The sequence below is a fragment of the Muscardinus avellanarius genome, assembly GCF_963383645.1.
Source record: "Muscardinus avellanarius genome assembly, chromosome: 17".
Classification (NCBI taxonomy): domain Eukaryota; kingdom Metazoa; phylum Chordata; class Mammalia; order Rodentia; family Gliridae; genus Muscardinus; species Muscardinus avellanarius.
The window spans coordinates 18,861,035-18,880,560 of record NC_137803.1 but is presented as its reverse complement, the minus strand read 5'-3'; the positions used below and the strand labels follow the sequence as shown (position 1 = coordinate 18,880,560).

At 36.9% G+C, this 19,526-nt stretch overlaps 1 protein-coding gene across 2 annotated transcripts in view; it reads left to right on the top strand.

Annotated features, from left to right (window-relative positions):
* Nucleotides 1–19,526, top strand: part of WDR7 (WD repeat domain 7) — a gene marked incomplete at both ends in the record, with an annotated part of 323,548 nt that overhangs the window by 101,094 nt on the left and 202,928 nt on the right. Inside the window, 3 exons of one of the 2 annotated variants that reach the window (XM_080714515.1) lie at nucleotides 935–1,027; nucleotides 3,447–3,565; nucleotides 5,095–5,218. In XM_080714515.1, coding sequence (XP_080570641.1) covers nucleotides 935–1,027; nucleotides 3,447–3,565; nucleotides 5,095–5,218 — 336 coding nt within the window. The remainder of the gene's footprint in view (nucleotides 1–934; nucleotides 1,028–3,446; nucleotides 3,566–5,094; nucleotides 5,219–19,526) is intronic. The other variant, XM_080714514.1, reaches the window with a different exon arrangement.

Below are 19,526 nucleotides of genomic sequence, written 5' to 3'. Positions count from 1 at the left end.
CGTAATCTGTTCAGGAGCCCAAACCTATTGCTGTCCAATGACAGAAGAAAGGAGAGGGATTAATTTGAAGATGCTTGTGCATGACATATGGTAATTTCTCCATAGGAAGGAAGTGTCAAATGGTGACCTCTAAATCTTAACATTGACCTCCAGTTGTAGAATGTGTGCGCCATGTGGTCCTTTTGCTTTTTCATATGATAATATAAGCTGAAACATTTTCCTGGCAACGTTTGACTTTTTTGGGGGAAGGGGGAGAGTTCTTCTATTCCATAAGAATGGTAAAATTCACAACAACGGTTTTGCATTTGTATCATAAAAATATTTTTAAACATCAAGGAATGAAACTAGATTAAATTCTTCTCATAAGAGTAAACATAATAATGCAGTATATCGTCTCTATAAGCTGATCTATTTCAAATGAGTTTTATATGGTGTGGAAAATTGAAGTAATCTCACTGAGTACTGGTTTGAGATATTTTAAAACAATTGACACATAATGCTAGAGAAAAACCATTAAATGCAATAAAAACACAAAGAACAGCTTAAACTTTTTCATTTGTGACGCATTTCAAAAATTGAATTCATTTTTTGTAATTCTTTTACATTGTCACTTTTTTTTTTTTAAAAAAGCCTTCATTGTTTTAAAACTATGTTTTGCGATCTTGGACACATCATTCATCTATGGTATTAAATAGATTTTTGACTTTAAGAGGAAGCGAAACTCCACTGTGGTTGCTACTCAATAAACTACATCATCTCCCTGCCGTAACCTTTAATGACCATGCCCTCCTGATGAAAACACCATCTTTGAGTTCTACGTTCACTAGACTTTGCCGACTTTGTTTTTCATTCTCCACTAATACTGCGCTTTTTTCCAGAAGCTGTTGTAGCTCACTCCTCTCCTCTCTCTCTCTCTCCTCTTCTCCTCTGCAAGCTGCTGCACCTGTTGTTCCCACTGGGGCTGACGCTGGTCACTCCGCCTCTGCCTCTCTTCCCGCTTCACATACCTGTTTCTTAGTAAATGAAGGTATTCTCTCTCACTTCCTAACAGCATTCTTTCAACCTATGCTTTATCCTGGTAGACGTGTTTTTTTGATCCGATTTGTGCATTCATTTGTTACGTATGAGATCCTAAAACTCCCATTTTGTGACTTGATTTGCTAACGCCAATGACAAAGAGCTGGTTATGGAAACGTTACGCTACTGCTGGCCGGCACAGGTCACGTTCATAGACCGCCAAGGTGCTAATCTCTGATGTGAATTTGGTACTAAAAGGCAGACTGGTTTGCACAGTGGTGTTTGCCACATGGCCTCTGGCATTAGTGTTAATGCATTTGTTTCATATTTTTGCCGCCTTTACACAACTGTAGGCCTGGGTTTGAGGTGAATATGAGAAAATCTCTTAATTTACATCCTCTTTTGAAAAGCCTTCAGATTGATTATAGGCTGATAGGAATTCACCTATCCCATTACTATTTTTGCTTCAGGCTGGGGCGAAAATCTATAATTTAACTTTAGATTTAGTTGGGCTATTATTTTATTTCTCTGGAGTTACACCAGTAGAAAGTAATTTTGGAGCTCGGAAAGTACGAATGGGGTCTGCCAACCTTCGTTCCCTAAGACATCATGTGAAAAGGTGGAAATTTGTAAAATATAAACCGTAACTCACAATGATTCAGACTCTTCATTAAGAAGGAATATTACAAGTCCATTTGAACAGAAGGAATTTTGAAGGGCCGTGAAATACAGAGCCTTTGTTGTGAGTAGAACTCCTTTGGAAAGAGAATATAGGAATTTAAAAGTATAATGTATTTATTTTGTATGAAGTTTTGTTAAAACTGGATTTTTGCAAATAAAGTCAGGGTCACATTTGTTAAATTATGAAAGATAGCTATTTTTAATTAAAAATAAGCGATTAGATTTTGGGGTTTGGTGATAATCATATTAAAATTTACCTCATATCTCTAAAGTATACTCGAAATATTAATGTACTTTAAGAAATTACTGGAGAGTAATATATGTATGTATATCTATGCAAACATATACACATACAGATATACATATACATATTTCTGCATCATAAATTATCTAAAATGTTTGCCCATCACCTTAATTAATATAATATATATAATTATACATATATAAAATGTATTATCCAGTTGAGAATTAGTGTAATTAAATATAGTTAGATATAATATTATCCATTAATGAGAATTAAAGTACTTAATTAATTTAATTAATATAATTACATGTATAAAGTGTACACATTATCAGGTGATGAGAGTTTCCTCACTGAAAGGATAAGTCTTTGAATAGCTGGTCCGTCTGTCTGTCTATCTCTTTAACAGTTTCAGTGACCATTCTGAGTTTTGTGTACAGTTTTTATTATTTTAGAATACTTCAGATTATTTCAGAACATTACTTTGCTAAACTTCTAGGTCCACAAGCTAACTCACATTATAAGGTGGTAGTGACCTTTTTTTGGGCATCTATTCTTGATTATTTTTCTTTGGATGTTGTCCTCAGATAATGATAATTACTGTGGATTAACAATGGCCTCATACATAATTTGGGAAGAATGAGGCACTTCTTGCATATATAAAGAGATTTTAGATGCCTCTAAAATGAGATTAAAGTATTGAATCTTAAAATAATAAAAAATAGTCTCCATACTAGTACTTTTCAATATTGTAGGGTATACAGTGTTTATCTTTTTCTTCACCTTAATCAGGTTCTGTGTTGTGAACCAGAACCCTGAAAAATGTAACACTTATTCCTATTAGTCAGAATTAATCATGTTGAAGACTATATACATTTTAGATGACCAGATTTTTGTTTTGTGGAATGTCTGATTTCATTTTTCTTCTCAAAATTGGCGTTATGTTGCTTCTTTCAGTTATGATTGTGATTAAATATCTGTTCCATTTTGTATGGAACAGGATCAATAACTACCTTAATTAAAGGCCCTCTGACAGAGAAGGAAAGACGTCTCTGTTGGCTGACACAATGGCACACACAGATGGTCAAGCCTTAAGTGGCAGGGACCTCTCCTTGGATATCCAAGTGAACGCCCCTGTAGCTGACAGCGGTTCCTCAGCCAGAGCTGTTCTGTGTATTTATGCCTGCTCTATCCCATCCCTTATAAATGTTTTAGTCTAGGAAACCTGTTTAGAAATATGTTTTCCTTGTGAATTTGCTTATCCTTTGCGTGGACATTTTATTTAAAATGTTGAGAGTCCTTACAGGTTCCAAATACATGATTTAGATGAAGCACATTTGGACAAATCTTTGTATAAAATATCTAATGTTGTTAAAATCATTTATAGCATAATATAGTGGACCTGGCTTTTGTAGTTTTGCTTTCGATATATGTACATAAAGAGAAACTCCTGTCTTAGGGAATTCCAAGATGTTTCTAGGATTTGTAATATGTCACATTTTAACAGGATGGAGTCAGTTAGCTGCCATGCACTGTGTGATGCTGCCAGACCTGCTGGGACTGGATAAATTCAGGCCTCCGCTGCTAGAGATGCTGGCGCGAAGATGGCAAGATCGGTGCCTGGAGGTAATGTGGAGGCGATACTCGGTCAAATGTAAACTTGAAACAAAAAAAGGTTAACGTTTATCTTGTTTCTTGTCATACCTGTTCATCATGTGATAGAAAACATAGGTTCAGATTTCCATGTTTTGCTTTCCCTTTTTTATATACTCAGCTTTAATATTCCAGATTGTTTATTCATTTGCTTTTATTAAAAAATGCAATGACTTTTTGATTTTAAAAAGTCTCATATACTTTATAGACTTGTTTCTTCCTTTTTTTCTGTGGTACTGGGAATTGAACCCAGGGGCATTCTACCTCTGAGCTATACCCCCAGACCTATATTATTCTTTACTTTGAAACAAGGTCTCATTAAATTGTGGAGGGTCTCACTAAGTAGCTGAGGCTGGCCCTAAGCCTGTAATCCTCCTGTCTCAGCCTCCCCAGCACTGGAAAGAGAAGTGTGTGCCATCACGCCTGGCTCACGTTGTCCTCTCAACTATAAATAGTTGACAAGTAGATTGGCACACCACTTTATAATTGATTGGCTTCTTTGACCTCATACATGTAGTGCTTCTGCCAAAAGAAAACAAACTAAAACTGAAAAGTAAAAGTTACATGTCATATTGAAAGGAGAATTGATATGTTTTGAAAAAAATATGATTTGGAAGGAATTGATATGATTTTGAACTTTAATTTATGCCTTTTCATAGGAATCTATTGCCTTTATGTTGATCATGTCTTAGGTATGCATTGTGTGGCTTTATACATGTTTGTTTGTATAGAGTATCTATTTAAAAATAATAGATATCTATATAATATATAATAAATAAGTATAATATATAATCTATATAATAAAACTGGGTATGGTAGCACACACCCATAATCCTAGTACTTGAAAGACTGAGATAGAAGGATTGCAGGTTTGAGGACAGCCTCCGCAACCTAGCAAGATCCTGTTTCAAAAACAAAAAGTAGAAAGGACTGGGCTGTAGGTGGAGATAAATGCTCCTGGGTTCAATCCCGTGTGTGTGTGTGTGTGTGTGTGTGTGTGTGTGTGTGTGTGTGTGTGTGTCTAATATAGATATACGTCTCACACATGCACCAAAAATGTGTGTGTGTGTGTGTGTATGTAGGTATGCATATATCAGAATTTTACTAGCAAAGATAAAATTTCTTCACACTGTGAGAGAAGTTTATAATAATTTCAACAGTGGCTTTTAACAATATTAGTATAGAAATTTAAAATTTGAAAATGCTATGTTAGAATACAAGACTGCTTTGGGAAATAAAGTCTTAAACCCAAGCGTGACTAAGTGGATAAGTGTTACAATATTTCTTACCAAAATCATTAACTAACATGTTACAAATATGAAGTGCTAGCATCAAATTTATTCCACGCTATGAACTCATTATTTGGTGAGTAGCTGTTCTCATGTAAACAGACCAGCGTTCTCGTATCCTTTTGTTTATTTCATATGAACTTTCTAACTTGTAGGCACTCGCCTGACCAACTGACCTGCTTTCTTTTTTCACACTTGGTTCTGTGACCTTAGGTAAGAGAAGCTGCACAGGCCCTGCTGCTGGCGGAGCTGAGAAGAATTGAGCAGGCAGGACGAAAGGAAGCCATCGATGCCTGGGCCCCTTACTTGCCGCAGTACATGGACCACGTCATATCACGTAAGAGCTCTCAGGCTTTCCTACAAAACTTTGCCGGCACAGGCAGGCTGAACTGACAGATACATATGCTACTACCTCTCAACAAAACTGAGTCATTTACCTGGGGGTGCATCTCAGAGGTAGAATACCCCTGGGCTCAATCCCCACTACCGCAAAAACAAATAGATTAATAAGTAAAGTCCTGGTAAAACTTTTTTTATACTTTAATTGGCATATTTTAATTCGCCATAATAGTGAAGTTCAAAAGTCATACAGTGAGACAAACATATATGCAAGTCTTGGAAACTTTTAAAAGAATTTTGTTATGATATTTGGCCTGGGTCTTAGAAGGATTAATTTTCAATGACCTTTTGCCAATACCAGTTATTATTGGTAATGAAATATTCATCTGTATACTGTACTCATTACAAATGTCACAATGGACAGTTTATGATTGCTCAAGAAGAAAAATGAAAATAAAATGCAGCAAAGGTTTTAAGTATTATAGTAAGCACATGTTTCACATATAACAACTCCAGTTACAATTCTTATCTGTTTAAGTACCAAAATAGTTACTGAGTAGATAGTGATTTTCATTTGCTTACTGGAAGTTTTCTTCATGGAAATTTTCTTCATGGAAATTTTCTAATAAGGAAATTAAGTTAAGAACTTAGGACCTCTACATATATGAACTCCGTGTATGTATTAGATTAAAATTCTTTTAAAAAATAGATCCAGAATATAAAAAGTTAAAAATAAGATTGGAATGAAGGAGCACTGCTTTTAAATATTTGAATAAATTGTCCAAAACACGTCCTTTTTCTATAACTCTGGCCATTAAATTTACAGTATTTTAGAAATAGAACTCTGTGATCAATATATCACAACATTTTAAAAATAAAAGATCCCCATATGAAGGACAAAATATGGCTATACTATCACACATAAAATTGCAAAAGGTAAAGCCACGCCATAGCAAATCACAAATGAAATTGCAGTTATGGAAATATTCAGAAACATTCCAAGACATCTTTATTTAGAATAGACTAGTTTAAAGTAGGGGAATTAATTAAAGTGAAATAAGTACCTAGCAGCCTATTATAGAAAGGGATGCAGGACCTAGATCTAAATGTCGATAAGGCAGAACAAAAGGCTTAATTTTTAAGCCTTGATTACTGATTGAATATAAATGTCTAAGAAATAGGGAAAAAAATCACCAAATATTAGTGCAGTGTTGCATTTTTGACAATTTGGGAAGACAGGTGTCACTAGCAGTTGTAGTGGATACCATTTTATATTGTTCCTAGAAAGAAATGAATGAGTTAGCCACAAGGTAAAGACATCGTGTAGCTATGAATTAATCCCTGAAGCAGTGATAGAAACGCATGTGTCGCTAGGCCAGAGGTCGGTTAGTGGGGCCAAAGTATAGTGTGAAAATGGTACTACTACCTTCCATTAATTAGACACGTCTTTTATGTCAGGCTTTGGTAAATACTTGGTCTATCTTATTCCATCTAACCATCCCAGTAACTTTGTAAAGTGGATATTATTGTCATCATCTCCCATATCTACCCAGTGTCTTCTTTTTTTCATGAATTAATTGAGGCCAGAAGAGGTCAAGGAATTTTCTGAAGGTCCCTAAGATACTTAAGGGACTGTCACACTCCAGAACTCATTCTTTTACTGACTATTTACTTATTTTATCCAGCTTGTTCCAGCATCCTTAGATCTTAAATAGGAGTGGAGGGGGCGAGTACATAGGTTTTAATGGATACTGCTTTCAGACTGTGTGCTTTTCAGCTATATTACATTCAACACACCACAAAATAAAGCAGAAAAATAACTGTTAGAAAATGACGTTTTGTGCTCAGCGTTGCTTACATAAGGGCAAACTAGATTGCTCATAGGTCACGTTTAAACCTATTCATGTTATGAAGTCTTTTACTTAAGCATAGTACCTCTGAATACTTCGTAAATTAACTGAATGGTGGTTTACTTAAAATTTCATCTTGTCACTAAACTGTAATTGTTTCCGTGGAAGAATAATCAAGTATGTATTCTACATGCAACTAAAACATCACACGTTCACTTCTGTTGTAATGTATTAATTGTTTCAGGAAATTTTACATTGACTGAGTGTAAAATTGCTTTTAGTTTGCTCTACTAGGAGCTTTCTATTTTAATAAAAGGATGTCAAGCTCAAGGAATAGGGATCCTGAGCGTATTAAAGGAGAAGAAAGCATATAACAAATGAGGAATGACCACGTAGGGCTGTCGAACAGATTTGCCGTCCGAAGGGATCAAAAGGTTATGGCGGCAGCTGGTGGACAGCTCACACCTGCCGTCCACGTGCTCGGAGTGAAATCGCCTCTCCATTGTCCTTACTGTTTAAAGAGATGATCTTCAGAGGAAGCTATGTCATGAAGCATCGTTTTAGAAGCTGAAAGCCTGTTTCTAGCATAGGAATCTTAATCACTAACGTAGGCAAAATTCTACACTAATATATCTGGTTAATACATCACTCATTAGAACTTTTCTCAAATTTAATAATGCTAAGCATCTCAAACTATGCAGCCATTTTCTGTGTAACTTATGGCCGTGTTTTGTCAGAATCCCTTTATGACATAGTCGTGTAAAACCCAGAATATCCTCTTACCTGAAGGGCTGAATATCATACTGGGCTCTTAGACTGCGATAGCCCATCTTCTTCTGAGATGTGGAGTCAGAGGTTTAAAGTGGGTGGTAACATTTTTGCAGCTCACAGTCCATTTGAGCTGGGCTGAATGGCTAGTACTAGTCAACTGGTCATATTGTCAGACTCCTCTGTATTTCCTTTAGGTACATTATGCAACAGAAAGTCTTTTGCAGGTTTTTCTGAGATGTGAGAAAAGTTGTGGGCCAGGGCAGCTGCTTTTCTCAGGACCGTTGAGAGCTTAAATAGAAACTTTGCAAACATCGAGCAAGGTGCCTAATACAACTGGTGACTGCTGCCCACGTTCCCTCTTTCCCTGCACTGGTTTCTGTAGCTTCATTTTTCTTATTGCTGCTGTCTCAGAATTCGCTTTAATTTCCTGGGGAAGGAAAAGAAGTGATAGTCTGCCTTAAATGAAAACCCACCGATTTTCATAAGAACCAAGTCTTGCAATTATTGAGTGATATGAGAATTTTGCTTCAGGTAATAGAGCTCTGTCCTTGAACCAGTCAGGAATCATGGTTTTATTCTTTATAAATGCCCGATTTCTCATAAGAAAGTCTGAGGATAAGTACATCGCGATTCCTGGTTTAATGATAACAAGGTGCAAATTAAAAATACTGCATGCGTTCTTTAATACTGATTTGCAGAAACATCATAAATCTTTTCTGAGCCGTCAGCCCTTAGCATGTATGTATGTATCGTCACTTTTATTTCCAAACACTTTCAAGGAATTCTGCTATTTTTCTTTTTTGCTAAATAGGGATTACTGTATTTCAGGAAATTGTTGTATAACCTACATGATGAAAATAAATGTTAGAAGTTGGCTTCAGTTTACTTTGAAGTGGAGATGCTGGGCTGGACCCACTTTTATATATTTCTTATCTGTGACATTCTACATGTAGCATTTTGATAATTGACTTTTTTATGAGGTCAAGCACCTGCTGGTTTATGAAATATACCCACGCTTGCCCTTCATTCCAGTCAGTGACTTCTCTGAGGTAAATGCTAATGGTTCCTGATTTCCTTTGGCCTGCGATGCAGAGTGACCTTACAGGGCACGAGGTCACAAGCGTAATTATTTCTCGTACACTGTGCTCTGCTTGCTCACAGTGGCTCATCTCCGCTTTAAGTTTCAGAAACATTACACACATAAAACCTCACTGCCATTCTATAAATCAAAATCCCTTCCAGAGGGAGCGCTGCTGTAATTTTCTGCAGTGATGGCCTGTGAGTATGAATTTGCAAATTTTTCATCTTAGATATTGCTAGAAGGATGTGAAACACATCATGTCGAATACGTATTGATGTCATCAGAAGGCACAATCCTTTGTTCTTATCGGGTCCCTGCCTTTTTAGCTTCCTTTTGTGTTAAGGTTACCAGGGTTAGGCTCGTCTTTTTATCCCCCTTGGAAGCAGAATAGGATTTCTTTGTTAAATGAAAGACATTCCTAGCAAATGTTTGGGGTTTGACTTTCAACAAGCCACACGGTAGTACCTATTTTAACCCGGAATTGAAGTTACTTTTCTGATGATTATAAAATAGTGGTCATTCTTTGCTCAAGGGTGGACGGACCAACAATATACAAGAAGGTAAGATGGAGCCATGTCTTATAGAGGTAGTGGAAGAGTATATGGTAGCTGGTTAAAAAAAGATAACTAAAATGTTAGTGGATATTTTGGAAGGTAGGTATTTTCAGAGTTTGCGGTGGGGATATGGGGAAAAGTTAGGGAGGGGATTTGATAAATAGGACTTACGTGAGCCTCTCCCCAGCCATCAGAGGCCTTAACCACACGGCATTCCTTTCTTCGTTTCTTTCTTTCTTTTTTTTTTTTTTTATGCTACAGCTATTGGGAATTCTCTGAGACAGTTATTTTTAGAGAATGATTTTGTGGATAGCTGAGGATTTTTACAGCTCCCTAAGTGCTTAGACTTTTAAAAAAATTATCTGCATTTTTATTGAAATATTTCAGAAAGTCTCTGATATTTTTCAAACGTTGTAATAACCAGAGTTCTTTTGTCCCATGCCATACGATGACACCCCTTACTTATTGAATAGAGTTCACCTCTTTATGCGAGTGAAAACATCTCCCGGTTGATAGGCCTCTTGCATTTCACTTTGTACTTTTCATATTTTTCATCTAGCACTTGTTTTTATTATCTAGTAATTGTTACTAATCGTATTGCTGTTGGACCATCTTGTCTCAGCCCTGTTAGCTTCTGTCCTGGTTTCTAACTTGCTCTTTCTAGGGTTGTGGAAGTGTGAAACCATGTACGCAAGCTTATTTGCGTTAAAGAGTAAATTGGTTCAGAATAAGGAATGTCTGGCGCAGAAGTGCCTACGTACTTCCCGTCATCCCTGTTGGCACCCTACTTCTCTGACTTGACAACTTCCTCGGATCTTTTGTGGCATTCCAAGTGTCTGTCTGTCTGTCTGTCTAACAAAAACACTTTAATTAAAACTGAGGAAAGAAAGAAAAATCATTCGGTTACCCTTGGAGGACTGATAATTATAAAATATTCCTTTTGTAATTCCTGTGTTAGGAATCAGCTGAAAGGGTGAATCAGATGAAAGGGTGGTGTTTCCTCAGAAACATCTGTAGCTGTTGTCCTACAGTGTTCACAAAGCCAATTCGACAGGATTGTGTATTGTCCTTTGAAACGGGACTGAGTGATACAGATAAAAAAAAAAAAACACTGTTCTGTGTGAATTATTGTATCATGAGGCAGAAGGGGTTTGTCTTCAGACTATATTATGAAAATCATACCGTATCTGTATTGTGTCTTGTGATCCAAAGTATCCCTTCTTTTTTCTTCTAGAGTGTCAGAACTATTGAGCTTCATTTTAAGTGTTCTAGACTGATCATGTGTTTAAGAGCATTACACTATTCTACTTACCTATTATTTGGCCCCTAACCTAATCTTCTTAATTGGTTATGATTGTTTAAGAGGAAATTCCTAGCCAGGCATGGTGGCATGTGCCTATAATCCCAATACTTAGGAGCCAGAGCAGTTAGAATCACAGATTCAAGGCCAATGCATGATAACTTAATGAGGCCTATTTCAAAAACCAAAATAAAACAGGGCTGGGGATGTACCTCAGAGGCAGATTGCCCCTGGGTTCTTATTTACAATACCACAAAAGTAAATAATAACAAAATTAAACAAGGAAAATTTCTTTCATGTGATCTCTGTTCTTTGAGGTAACATTTAATATTCTTGTGTGTTTCTTTGTGTCTTTTTTAGTAGTCTTGGAAGTTGGAGTAGCAACGTGGCAAATTAAAAATGAGAGCACTAGCCAGGCGTGGCGGCACATGCCTCTAACCCCAGAAATTGGGAGGCTGAGTCAGGAGAAATGTAGGTTCAAGGCCTGTCTTGGCAACTTAGGAGACCGTCAGTGACTTAGCAAGACTCTGTTTCAAAAATAAAAATTAAATGAAGCTTGAGGTATAGCTCAGAGGTAGACTGCCCTTGCTTTCAATCCCCAATCCTCAGAAAAGAAACCTACTACTGGTTAGATGGGTTATTCAGTCTTTACTTTTAAGTAATGAATAGAAAACTCTTATCTAGCAATGCTATAGGCTGAGAACTCTCCAGGGCTAAAAATCGTCATGCTGCCAGGGCACATCTGTACGAGAGGTCCTCTAAGCACTGAGCAAAGTGTCTGCCTAAAGGTTATCAACAGGAGCCCCATGAGAGCGTGCCACATTGCGGAACCAAGCAAATAAAGAATAGGGAAATTCACCCACTTGTTCTTTGATTTTTTTGTGTGTGTGTGTGAAAGAAGGAAGTGGGGTCCTATCAGGGTCTTCTCTCCGCATCTCGTCTCATTTAGGAGACACTCGTAATCACGTAGCATCTGTAGCAAAGCTGCGGGACCTGAAATGGCTTGAAATAATTTAATTATTTCTTCGTGTTACCTTTTCCCTTTAAATCTTCCCCTATCTCCATCTCTCTAATGCAGCAATGTTCCCTCTGCTAGAGTTGTAGTTGGTGGCAAGGCCCCTAGGAGGCATAACTGGCTTTCTCTGAGATATTTGTATACTTCTTCCTCTGCTTTTAGAAGCTGAAGGTGCTTAAGCCTATGAAGACCATTTCATAAAAGAAAATCAGCCATTCAACCTGTGAAACATTCTTTTTTAAAAAATGGTGTTTAAATGGAAAAGCCTGATGGGCCCTCAGCTGAGATTCTGGCGGCCTTTGCTTTAAGAAATGACCTACTATTACTTCCTATGAAGAGCATAATATTGATTCGTGCCATTATTCTCTTGCTGATTTGCTGAAGAACAAAAATTTATAATGCTAATGGAAATAAAGTACTTTACAAAACACTGCACACGAATACTGGAACATGTTTTTGTAATAGAACAAGTGTCTAGTAAGCTTTTAAATATACATTATTTTATTCTAATGCAGATTATCCTGGTGCTTAGAGTCCTGTTCAACTTGTTTGCACAGAGCAAAAGGCTGAGTCTATAATCTTGTGGTTTTAACTCTTAGACACTGAATCCGATTTTGATTGGGCTGTGAGAGACATTTATAATTTGATACTGTATTTCTAATTTTCTTACCTCTGTACATTGGTTGGATATTATATACATTTGCATTGTTTTAATATTTAGGCTTGAAACCTTATAATCTGTATCTGGAAAAATAAATTTTCTGATTTGGAAGGAAAACAGTAATTTAGAGTTAATACAAGAAAATTATACAAGCCAATTTCACTTGTGCTCTTTTTCTTGTAAGAGTTGATGGTAGATTTTGTTTTGGTATTGCTTATCAAGTTTGGGATTATAATGACCCAGTTATACTAAAATATTTTTGCTTAGTCCATTCTCCCTCTCTTTCTCCCTGCTTTTTGGGGAGTATGGTGTTGTCAATTTTATTTTTCTGTGGTGATACTGTCCTAGTGATTTATTATATTCACTATCTATTCTCAGGCAGGTTTTGGTACAGAGGTTTTAAATGTGTTTTAATATTTACAAATGGTTTCATCCTGCATGACATTTGCAGACTTGGTTAATATTTTAGCACCTCTAGTCCACAAACATAAAGAAAAAATTTTGTTTTATTTGTTTGAGCACCCGAATTGACCCCAGCAAGATTGAGATTGATCTGGTTTCGTTCAGCCTGTTAAATGCCAATCCAGTCATCTGTAACAGTACTTAGTATTTTTGTAATTTTTCTGTACATATTTTCTGTTGGTTCTATAAAACTTACCCATCACTCGAAAAGATTTTCCTTGCTTGATTTAGAGATGAAAACAACCACAACCACCTACTTTATTGCTTGTTGTTTCTAAAAATTGCTCTACAGTCAATGTCGGTGCCATAATCACCAGTCTTTTTTTTTGTAATCCTATGAAAGGGCTTCACAATTTACTATGGAAAGATGATGAGACTCACATTTGAAATGGGTACTTGTAATAAAGAGCTGCCAGCTTTGAGGAATGGAGGTGGGAGAAGAGAGATCCCTGAATATTCCTGCCGATTTGAAAATACATAATTAAATCACATCTTTTCACATTATGATTGGAGATAGAAACCAGTAGGTGTAGCCTCTGAGCTACACCTACTCAACCCTTTTTAAAATTTATATTTTAGTTTTGAATCAGGGTCTTTGCTAAATTGCTGAAGCTGGCTTTCAACCTACAATCCTCCTGTCTCTGCTTCCCAAATACTAGGATTACAGGCAGGCGGCACCACACCTGGCTAAATTACATCTTTCTAGTAATTAAATATGATTAGGCAACTTCTGGCTTAGCTTGTGGGTAGAAAGATATTAAACTAACGTTTTTGTTTTTTTAAAGTACCCTATACCCCAGTCATAAAGCAAAGACTTTTTGTCTTTACTCACGCAGGGGGTGGCTAATATGTCTTAATCATTTTGTTTGGGGTTTGACTGCTTTTTGTCCCTAAATCAAGGGTCAGTCTTCAAAGGAAATAATATCAAGATCGAGGGGGCTAAAGTAGATATGAATCCCTGAATTCGAGTGATGAAAGAAGACTTGAGCATTTGTAGTCTTAAAGAGGCATGGTTCTTTTCACAGACTGCAGTTTTTGCTTGTTTGTTTGTCCCTGTGATAAACTGTTTACTTAGGGTTACTTTAGGGACCACATAATCTGAGATGCCTCCCACTTTCAAGGTGTGACTGGGGTTTGAGACCATCCCAAGCCTTCCCCGTATGGACGTAGATGGGTCCTGGGGGTCAGAAGCCTTTGCTGCTCTGCTTCACCATGACCCATTTGCAGAAAAGGGGCTCTGTCATGGTGGTTCGCAGAAGGCAAGAGGAGCGGCAGTGGGGTGGGTTTCAAAAGGTGATTCTCTTATATCTTCTGCCCCCTGCAGATTGATCGATCTCTCCTATTTGCATAAGCACACTATACAAATGTTGAGTTTTCTTGTTACATATTTAAAGTATATGCAGTAGATTTTTGTATTAGATACAACTCTTGGTTAAGAAACCTTTATACCCTTAATCTTGCATATTCTTGCTTCCTTTCTCATGTTTGGGTACACCTGCCCTGTGGCTCTGAGGCATGTACAAGATGAACCTGGTGAACAAGGGAACTATTTATTCCTGAAGTTTATCTTCAAAGACATGAGTAGGATAATATAAATACACACATTCTCTCTCTCTCTCTCTCTCTCTCTCTCTCTCTCTCTCTCTCTCTCTCTCTCTCTCCCCCCCCCACCCCTCTTCCATTTTGATCAAAGCACATTTAAGTTTTTCTTTTTACAAAAGCAGCCTGTTCTGTTAATTATTTGCCATGCATCCTTAGTGGTTAAGGATTTGGGGAGAAAACACATCCAACAGAAATCATTTCAAGGGAATTGCATTAACCTTTACTACTAATCAGTAAATCTTTTTTTCTTTTTCCTTTTTGGAGTTGCTGAAAAGAGATGCGAGAATCGTTTCTTGATTGATCTGCTGAATGTCAGGGTATAAATTTATAGACTGATTTTAGATAAAGGATATATATATATAATCTTGGAGTATTTCAGACATATAAAAACAGAGAGTAATGTAATGAATTCTAGGTACCTGTTGCCTATACTCAGCCATTACTAACTCATGGGTAATCTCATTTTCTTAATATTCCTTTATCTTCTGCACCCCATTATTTTGAAGCCATTCACAAACACAGTATCATCTTCTTTATAAATATATGTTTGTATCTTAAAAGAGAAGTATTCTTTTAAATAAGACCATTAGAATGCCAAAACATTGGAGGCTGAGACAGGAGGATCACAGGTTTGTGGACAGCCTCAGTTACTTAGGTCTTCTGCAACTTAGTGAGACCCTGTTTAAAAATAAAGAATAAAAAATAGGTCTGGGGGTGTAGCTTGGAGGAAGAATCCTCCTGGGCTCAACCCCCAGTACCACACACACAAAAAAAAATGCCAAAAATTGAAACTAATTTTTTAACATTATCCAATAGCTCAGAGTTTATATTTCCCTAGTAAGTCTCATAATTGTTTTTTTTTTTTAAGTTTATTTTAGCTAGGCATGATAGTGCACTTCTGTGATCCCAGTACCTGGAAGGCTTGAAAGTTTGAGGGTAGCCTCAGCAACGTAGTAAGGCCTTTAACAACGTAGAGACCCTGTTTTAAAGATAAAAAACAAGTCTGGAGTGTAGCTCAGCGGTAGAATGCCCATGGGTTCCATCCCACATAACCCCAGCCCCCACACAAAGTTTAAGATTCAAATAAAAATCAGTATATTGCAGTTGGCTAATCTGTCTCTCACATTTCTTTTAACGTATAGGATCATCAGCCTATCATTCGTTTGTCTCTGCCCCCTTCCTCCTGCCCTCATTTCTTGGGATTTATTTGTGGAGGAAATTAGGAAGTGTGTACTGTGATGATTTTTCCCTTCCTTAAAAGTGTGACAAATCCTCGATAACTCTAAATTCGAGCAGCCTTCTCTTGTTAGCTACAACACTTCTCTAAGGAGACTCTTAACCCTCATGAACTATTTTATACCCTGAACTACACTTAAAGAAAAACAGAACAAAGTCTTAAGAAATTATATTTATTGCCGGGCGTGGTGGCGCACGCTTGTAATCCCCGCGCTTGGGAGGCAGAGACAGGAGGATCGCGCAGGTTCGAAGCCAGCCGTGCGTGCTGGCTTAGGAGACCCTGTTTCCAAATAAAAATGTAAAAATAGGTTTGGGAGTGTAGCCTGGAGGTAGAAGGGCTTCCAGGAACCCCAGTACCACCAAAAAAAAATTATATTTATTTATTTTAGTATTAGTATGAATTTGTGGATTGATGTATATTTGGGTTTTGAAGCCGTATTACTGTTTTTCTTATTAGGAATTAGCCAATATCCTTTTGTATAGCTGTCTTTTTTCTTCTTCTTTTCTTTTTAGTACTGGGGAATTGAACTCTGGGACATTCTAACTCTGAGCTACATTCCCAGGCCTATTTTATTATTAATTTTGAAATAGGATCTCACTAAGTTGCTGAGGGCCTCGTAAATTGTTAGGGTTGGCCTTGAACCTGAGATCCTCCTGTCTCAGCCTCCCAAATACTGGGATTACAGGTGTACACCACCATGCCTGGCAACTTGTAAGGTTATCTTTTGATGTTCTCTTTAATAGTTAATATCTCTAGCTCACCTTTATATGGGATGGCTAGATTAACCCATTATATTTAATAGTCACATATTTTTAAATTGGTTAATATTCTTTTTATTTTGCTTGTGCTGTTTTTTTCTTCATCCATCATTGTTTTTACTCTTATTGTCTCTAGATTTTGTTTTTTAGTTGTGGCAGTCTTTCTTGTCATAGAATTTCTTCTAATATGTTATCCCATTTTTTCCCCTTACATGACAATTGGAGTTGGTCCTGCTTCGTGGTATGAAGAAGGGATATTATCTTTTCCAATATGGCTACTGGTTATTCCAAAGGCATTTGCTATACACTAAGTTCCTTTATGTAGTTTTATCCACTTTTATATCTTCTATTTTGTTTTATTGACCTATAGCTAATTCATATTTCAACATTTAGTACTTAGAGTCCTCTTCTTTCCCCAAACCTTCTTATTAAGGGCTTTCCAGGCCACTCTTACCTGTTTGTTTTACCGATTGGATTTTATAATCAACTCATTATTTAACTCTAGCAGGAAAAAAAATATGGTAGCATTTTTTTAATTGGGATTTTGTTTACTCTAGAAGCTGTCATCTTTATGACATTAAGTTCCTATCCAGGAATAAAATAGGATAACTTTTTATTCACTCAATTTCTTTTTATTCAAATCTTTTTTGGGGGTCAAATCTCACTTTGGTAAATTTTAATTTTTTTCTCATGTAGTTTTAGACATATGTTAAGTTTTACTTGAGCTTATTTTTCTTATATGATACCATTTGTATACACGAATGCTACTGACTTTTTATTAGCTATATAACCTGATGTTATAAAAATTTTCTTACTGCTTATACATGTTTCCATTGATTCTTTTGTTTTTCACATATATTTGTGTATCTAATTATATAATTTGTAAATAAAGATACTTCTGCTGTTCTTTTTTCAATTACTCTGCCCCTCACTGCTTTCTCTGACACAACTGTGTTAACTAATAGTTTCAACACTTTGCTAATAGGAACTATTAAATATAACAAATATTTTATCGTGCAACACTGATGATTTAATGGTTTTTTATACTTCAAAGGTAAAATTTTGTAGTTTGGAATTACAACTGTACCATTTAGCTAACTCACTGAATATATTTATCACCAGAATCATATGTATTATAGGATATATTATTTGTCAGTGTTGTTTACACAGAGATAGCACATGTCACCGTAGTTCTCCCAGCTGTGGGATTTGTGGGCGAGCTATGCCCGTGGTGACACTGGGAATGGGGCGCCTTCTCAGGCAACTACGGCATTTCACTGTGGGCAGGCATTTCCTCTGCATCTGCACTAGAAAACTTTATGAATCATACCAGCCCACCCTCTCCACCTCTCCACTCGGGAAATCTCTTAACTTTGGGGAAGTTAATATCATTTTCATTTAAAACGAAGGCTGAGTGTGGTGGCACAAGCTTATAATCCCAATACTTGGGAGGCCGAGAGAGGAGGATCGCAGATTCCAGACCAGCCACAGCAATTTAGCAAGACTGTCAGCAACCTAGAAGACTATGTTTCAAAACAAAATATAAAAAGAGGGCTTGGAGGTAGAATGTCTCTGCGTTCAGTCCCCAGTTCTCCCACCAATGAATATACATACATATACATGTATATTTGTATTATATTTATATTATATATTCAGTACTACACACACACACACACACACACACACACACACACACACACACACACAGGGTTTGTTTTTATTCGTAGAATGGAGTTAAAATGAAAGTTTATATTTTTCCATTTATTTATTTATTTATATTGGGGATTTAATCCAGTGGCATTCTACCTATGATCTATACCCCCAATCCTGTTTAATTTTGTTTGTTTGTTTTTGATACAAGGTCTCACTGAGTTCCTAAGGCTGGTCTTAAACCTGCAGCCCTCCTGTCTCAGCTTTCCAACTACTGGGATTGCAGGAGTGTGCCACCAAGCCTGGCTATGTTTTCTTTATATATTGTAGGTCTCTGCTATCTTAGTGGTCGTCTAGCTCATTTTTCATTCTTTTTATAACTTTGTTTTGTAAGTTAATTCTTTAAAAGCTCTGCCAGAGGCAATGATTGGTGCTCCTGCAGTTAATTCAACTTTTCATTCTCCTCTAAATCATTGGGTAGATATGAATAGTCTTTAAAATGAATTGTGAGATTTAATCAGGGGAATGTAGTGGAATAATGACGCTTCCATGGAGCATTATGCTCAGACAGAATATGAATGTTTATGTCTTCAGCATTCTGATTCCACTTTGTCATGTTTGTAGGCTGAAATAAATATATTTCATGTACCTGCTTATTTAGTTTTCTCCGAGGCGTACCATTTTACCTCTTTCTTTATATTCCCTCTATGAATATATACTTATATCTTGAGACATAATTTGTATTTCATTGTGATCTCGAAGCTACACACTCTTCATAGGAGTGAATACAGGTAGTAAGTACTCCATGAGTTCTGTCCTTGGGACAAGGTTCAAGACTATTTTTTGGTCCCCAAATGACCTAGAACTAAGCTCTGAGCAGACTCTTAAGAATGATACTTGGTAGAATTCTTTTTTTTTTTTTTTTGGTGGTACTGGGGGTGGAACCCAGAGGCTTTCTACCTCTGGGCTATACTCCCAGACCTATTTTCTATTTTATTTGGAAACAGGGTCTCACTAAGTTGCTGAGAGCCTCACTAAGTAGCTGAGGCTGGCTTCGAACCTGTGCGATCCTCCTTTCTCAGCCTCCCAAGCGCGGGATTACAAGCGTGCGCCACCACGCCTGGCGGTAGAATGCTTTAAGTGACTTTTTTTTTTTTTTTGCTCAGATTATTCTAGAATTGGGCCAAAGGAGCTCTTTTAGTTGGTTCTGGTGTCACTTTAATGCAGTCTTACAGTTTTTGAAGCATTTTCTTATTTTCTGGCACATGCTCTCTGCTGAGCTTGTGGTCTCCCTGCCCCACTCCTAGACTCGTCGGCTCTTCTAAGGAGTGTTCACTTCTTTAAATGGTGGAATTAGTTACTATG